The sequence below is a fragment of the Coregonus clupeaformis genome, chromosome 10 (genome assembly GCF_020615455.1).
Source record: "Coregonus clupeaformis isolate EN_2021a chromosome 10, ASM2061545v1, whole genome shotgun sequence".
Classification (NCBI taxonomy): domain Eukaryota; kingdom Metazoa; phylum Chordata; class Actinopteri; order Salmoniformes; family Salmonidae; genus Coregonus; species Coregonus clupeaformis.
Genome location: NC_059201.1, coordinates 21,498,034 through 21,504,544, shown reverse-complemented (window position 1 = coordinate 21,504,544; position 6,511 = coordinate 21,498,034). Strand labels below are relative to the sequence as shown.

General features: G+C 43.2%; 1 protein-coding gene across 3 annotated transcripts in view; it reads left to right on the top strand.

Moving 5' to 3' along the window:
- LOC121575346 (myoD family inhibitor-like) overlaps window positions 1-5,235 on the top strand; it is a 41,347-nt gene extending 36,112 nt beyond the window's left edge. For all 3 annotated transcript variants that reach the window (XM_041888371.2, XM_041888370.2, XM_041888369.2), the window contains exons 4-5: window positions 2,259-2,585; window positions 2,840-5,235. In XM_041888371.2, the coding sequence (XP_041744305.2) occupies window positions 2,259-2,585; window positions 2,840-3,096 (584 nt within the window). In that variant the 3' untranslated portion in view covers window positions 3,097-5,235. The remainder of the gene's footprint in view (window positions 1-2,258; window positions 2,586-2,839) is intronic.
- The last annotated feature ends 1,276 nt before the right edge of the window (window positions 5,236-6,511 follow it).

The following is a 6,511-nucleotide window of genomic DNA, read 5'->3' as shown; positions in this document are numbered from 1 at the left end:
TCAAGGAGGAACAGTAGAGGGTTTGTAGGCTGTAAACACACCAGGACAGGGCTGAGGCTGTGTGTGTGTGTGTTTGTGTTTGTGTGTGTGTGTGCGCGTGGTTGTGTGTAAATGTGCGTGTCTGTAGCCTACATTTGAGACTGTGAGGAGTGAGAACCAGGCCATTTCAGCCCCTCTGTCCACATAAATCAAAACCCTAAAACTTGCAACCATATACAGTGGGGGAAAAAAGTATTTAGTCAGCCACCAATTGTGCAAGTTCTCCCACTTAAAAAGATGAGAGAGGCCTGTAATTTTCATCATAGGTACACGTCAACTATGACAGACAAAATGAGAAAAAAAATCCAGAAAATCACATTGTAGGATTTTTAATGATTTTATTTGCAAATTGTGGTGGAAAATAAGTATTTGGTCAATAACAAAAGTTTCTCAATACTTTGTTATATACCCTTTGTTGGCAATGACACAGGTCAAAAGTTTTCTGTAAGTTTTCACAAGGTTTTCACACACTGTTGCTGGTATTTTGGCCAATTCCTCCATGCAGATCTCCTCTAGAGCAGTGATGTTTTGGGGCTGTCGCTGGGCAACACGGACTTTCAACTCCCTCCAAAGATTTTCTATGGGGTTGAGATCTGGAGACTGGCTAGGCCACTCCAGGACCTTGAAATGCTTCTTACGAAGCCACTCCTTCGTTGCCCGGGCGGTGTGTTTGGGATCATTGTCATGCTGAAAGACCCAGCCACGTTTCATCTTCAATGCCCTTGCTGATGGAAGGAGGTTTTCACTCAAAATCTCACGATACATGGCCCCATTCATTCTTTCCTTTACACGGATCAGTCGTCCTGGTCCCTTTGCAGAAAAACAGCCCCAAAGCATGATGTTTCCACCCCCATGCTTCACAGTAGGTATGGTGTTCTTTGGATGCAACTCAGCATTCTTTGTCCTCCAAACACGACGAGTTGAGTTTTTACCAAAAAGTTATATTTTGGTTTCATCTGACCATATGACATTCTCCCAATCCTCTTCTGGATCATCCAAATGCACTCTAGCAAACTTCAGACGGGCCTGGACATGTACTGGCTTAAGCAGGGGGACACGTCTGGCACTGCAGGATTTGAGTCCCTGGCGGCGTAGTGTGTTACTGATGGTAGGCTTTGTTACTTTGGTCCCAGCTCTCTGCAGGTCATTCACTAGGTCCCCCCGTGTGGTTCTGGGATTTTTGCTCACCGTTCTTGTGATCATTTTGACCCCACGGGGTGAGATCTTGCGTGGAGCCCCAGATCGAGGGAGATTATCAGTGGTCTTGTATGTCTTCCATTTCCTAATAATTGCTCCCACAGTTGATTTCTTCAAACCAAGCTGCTTACCTATTGCAGATTCAGTCTTCCCCAGCCTGGTGCAGGTCTACAATTTTGTTTCTGGTGTCCTTTGACAGCTCTTTGGTCTTGGCCATAGTGGAGTTTGGAGTGTGACTGTTTGAGGTTGTGGACAGGTGTCTTTTATACTGATAACAAGTTCAAACAGGTGCCATTAATACAGGTAACGAGTGGAGGACAGAGGAGCCTCTTAAAGAAGAAGTTACAGGTCTGTGAGAGGCAGAAATCTTGCTTGTTTGTAGGTGACCAAATACTTATTTTCCACCATAATTTGCAAATAAATTCATTAAAAATCCTACAATGTGATTTTCTGGATTTTTTTTTTTCATTTTGTCTGTCATAGTTGACGTGTACCTATGATGAAAATTACAGGCCTCTCTCATCTTTTTAATTGGGAGAACTTGCACAATTGGTGGCTGACTAAATACTTTTTTCCCCACTGTATGCATCCCAGTCTGGCGGTGGTAGACCATGAAGTACCAATTGTCCTTGGTAAATTATTTTAATAGATTCTTAATGTTCTGTGAATTTGACCTGGCCAGACTGGATTGAGTTAAGGCCTATTTATTATGGGGATTATCTGTAATGATGTTGTGTCCAAGACAAGTTTCTCCCACCAACTTGTTCCTGTTTATCCATGGCAGTGAGAGGGGAGGACAGGTTGAGAAGAGAGGAGGACGGGACACGAGAGGAGAGTGTCTGTCTGTGGGTTGTTGTGTAAGCATCTCGAGCAGGGTCAGAAGTCATCTTAATACACATGGCCCTTCCCAGGAGCCATTGGGGCCTGCTGTATCAATGACTACGTTTCCCATGTGTCCCACGGTTACAACGATAGCAACTATTGTAAATGTTTTTATTTTCTTTCTTTGTTCCTTTCCTCAGGTCAGCCCCAGGCTCGATCCACCCACATAGACCCCACCCAACCCTGCCTAACACAACCCACCAGCCAGCCACGCGACGGAGCCAAGCCCCACACACACGGCTCCAACTGCACGCACGCCCCTCACACCAACAGAGTGAGGAACGGAGGCACCTATGATCGGCCGGCCCCTGGCTCCCTCCCTAGGGCAGCCTCTTCCTCCTCCTCGTCTTCCTCGTCAGGGATGAAGAACTCCAAGAAGCTCCAGTCCAACCCCTCCATCACCTCTCAGAGGAGCAAGAGCTCCTCCAAGAGCAACAGCTCCCAGATACCTACAGAGGTACAGGATGGTGAGTTGCTACTTACTCCAGTCTATCTCAGGGTATCCTATACTTCCTCCCTCCTCCTGTGTCTCCTCTCCCTCCTCTCATCTCCTATTATTCTCAACCCCCTCTCCTGTCTGCCCCATCCTCTCCTTCATCTTCACTCAACCTTTCTGTCTTTCTCTTTCCGTAGCTCCCTCTTTTCCAAACAGTATGCATTCTCAACCAACTTAACAGGACAAATAAAGATGAATAACTCCCCTGTCTCTCCTCCCCCTCAGACTGTTGTGTTCACTGTATCCTGGCCTGTCTGTTCTGTGAGTTCCTGACTCTGTGTAACATCGTGTTGGACTGTGCCACCTGCGGTTCGTGTGCGGGGGACGACTCTGCGTGTTTCTGCTGCTGCTGCGCCTCGGAGGAGTGTGGCGACTGTGAACTGCCATGTGACATGGACTGTGGGATCATAGACGCGTGCTGCGAGTCTGCAGACTGCCTGGAGATCTGTATGGAGTGCTGCGGCCTCTGTTTCTCCTCCTGAGTCTCCCAAACTGCAGTGGGTGATATGTATATCTCACACACACACACACAGACAGCCCAGGCTCAATAGAGAGGGTAGTGGAGGGGCAGGATCATTGGCCAATATTGAGGACATATTGAGAGTTGCCCTTGGTCATGTAAGGACATATCATTGGCTTTGACCAAGGTCAAGTGCTGACATTGGTCAATGTTGTGGACAATCCATTGGAATTGACCAATCAAAGGACAGGGACTACTCTTTGGCTTGTCCTGCTCACCTCTCTTCTGTGTTGCCTGTCGGTTTGCTAAGGTGGACTATGGATATCTCCCTTGTTACGATCCATTGCTATGCAGATGTGTATAGTGTATGATAGCTGTGCTCCAGCGATGGTTCTGACCGGCTTCTCTCTCTGGACTGTTCCTTTGGACCCTCAGTGAGCTGTCTCTTATTACAACCCCCTGTGTCTCCAGAGGCTCAGCAGCACAATGAATGGATCTCGCCATGCATGAAAATGACCTCGCAGGCAAATGAGAAAATGGCTCCATTTAATAGAATTTTAGTGTTTCTGTAGATAAGACAGCAGAGTAATAGGAAAATGGTCGCTCAGATCTGAGCAGAACCCTAGTTTGTCCTTGGCAAGGTTAAACTCTTCCAGTTTTAGTGCTAATAGTTTCTCTCAGCGTGCACAGTTCGTGTGGAGGGTGTGTACTGCAGTGTAGATGGCTAGGACTGGGAGAAGGGGACTTGGCTACAAACCAATGGAAATGTGTCAACACTAACCACATTTCCATCCACAGTTTTTATGCGAGTGAAGTCATACCGTATAAACAAAAATCATGACAGCTGTGATGGAAATAGGACGTTTCGTTAAAAAGACGAACAATTCCGATATGGTGGGATCTTTTTGTGCCGGTGAAATTAATTATGCGAGAAATGGTGACATGATGATCGACGCTTGACTGCCATTTGACAAATACAAATATTCTCGCTCTTATCCATAATAATCGTATCATGTAGACTAGCCTACCTGCACAGTAACTGCGAGCGGTTGGCTAGAGCGCATCTGCCAAGACCAGAGTAGGCACATTTGCTATTTAACGCAACAGTTTTTGTGACAAAACTATTGGTAGAGTTGAAAATGCGATGGAAACACATTGAACTTTTGAGTTTTATTCGGTACATGAAAACTTTTTGTGTGCACTACTTTATCAGGCACTGACTTTTATGCACATTTTCTTTATGTGAATTCTAGAATATTCGCATGAAAATCAGTCGCTAATTGGATGGAAACCTAGCTACTGCTACAAACATTTTGTTCCATAGCCCAGCATTAGCACACATGATTCAGCTAATCAAGATTTTTATGTTTAGTTGAAGAGTTGAATAGTGCTGGGCTGAAACGAAAGTCTGCACAGTGTTTGTCCATGACTTGTAGGCACGTTGTAGACAGACCAAAAAATCGACACATCCTCCATCTAACTCAAACATGTGAAAGGAGAGCTCTTGCTCTTGTCTTTAATCTTTCTGTAATTTTATATATTTTTTGCTGTAAACTGATTTCAGATCGTTACTAACAGATAGACTGGAAGAGATCATTCAAACTCTCAATGCCTTTACCTGATCTCGGTCATTCTCTTGTACTGTATGTGAACTGAAGGCCTCTGCTTTACTCCAGGCCTGGATTGTCTCTCCTCGCAACAGAAATTCTATTAATCCATCTTATTTTGTGTAGATTTTAGTTTAGATATTTGCATTTCTCTTCCAATGTGAAAATGAAATTTCTATGTTATCAGTTCCAACCTCTCTTCCTGTATAGCAGTAGTTCTTCAAAATGTAATTTAATTCCCAGACTTAGAAATTCTGGGGCTATTATGCTAAGTATGATCCATATGCTAGCATTTTGAATGGTAAGTATATTAGTTTTATGACAATAGAATAGATCCTGCACACTCCAACACTCCAACACATACCCTTTTCTTCCCAGCAACTCATGAGAGATAATGTTTTTTTTCTACTAAGATTATGTTTGTATATTTTATACCCAGTGGGTCCTGATTGCCCTCAGCCAATACTGTGTTGGTCCTCTTATGACTTGGGGGTCTATTCAATCTATAACTCTGAAGCGTTACAGATTCCGCGCTATACATTTTAAGGTAATTTCCGATTGAGCCGACATATGCAGCGTTTACCGTGAATGCAGTCAATCATGCTGTAAAGCTGAACTTCCGCGATGCAGATTGAATAGGGCCCTTTGTCTCAGAAATACCAAAGAAAACCAAAGAGTTTGCTGTTTTAAAATCATTATCCTATATTCTGTGGAAGGTTTTAAGGATATGGTTGTAGGATATGGCTAATCAAACTAGCCTCTTGCTTGATTCCAGGGACTACAGACTTTACAGATAGGAAATCTGTTTTGTATTACTGATGAAAGAGCTAACTGTACATCTACATGGAGATTAAAGTAAGATTGAAAAGCTGCATTAAGGTTTTATTCCTGATTACAAATGATGTAGAGAGAGGTGTCATATTGTACATCCAAGTCATTGTTGAGTAAAGCCCTGGAAATATGCCTAGTCCTAACAATATAGAGGTTTTTTCATGGAAAATAAAACTGGAAATCAGAAGTGGGAATTTGAGAGATATACGTATAATAATGTTTGTTGTTTTGGATGCACTCTGGATCAAACAGGAACAGTACCTAATGTAGTCAAGTTGTGGTGTTGACTCTTAAATAGGAGACAACTGGAATATAATCAACTTGATACTGCCCAAGTGAACATTGACTTTTTGCATTCCCTGACAGTGCAAGGTTCCTCTCCACTGCAATCTCTCTCTTGTCTTGTCTCATGAAATGGGCCTTGAGACATCTCATGGGTGTCAAGATGAAATCTTAGCTTGCTCTGGTGAAAGCAGTCGATACAAGAATTATGTCCAATACATGTGTAGTGTTTACCCAGTGCCGTGTGTAATAAAATGACAGTGTTAGAAGTGAAATGGTGTCTATATTTTTGTCAACAGGTAGAGATGCAGACTGGTCTTTCCTCTATGTGTCTACCATTATGGGGCGGCAGGTAGCTTAGTGGGTAAGAGCGTTGTGCCAGTAACCGAAAGGTCGCTGGTTCTAATCCCCGAGCCGACTAGGTGAAAAAAATAAATAAATAATCTGTCGATGTGCCCTTGAGCAAGGCACTTAACCCTAATTGCTCCTGTAAGTCGCTCTGGATAAGAGCGTCTGCTAAATGACAAAAAAAAAAAAAAAAAAAAAATATATATATATATATATAAAAAAATTATATCCATATTTACTTAAATGTCTCTTCACTGAACAGACTATTCAATCTGTATTTCTGATTGCGCGATAGAAATGTAAATGTAATTTCCGATTGAGCCGACATATGCAGCTTTTACCGTAAATACAGTCTCCGCTAACGCTGGA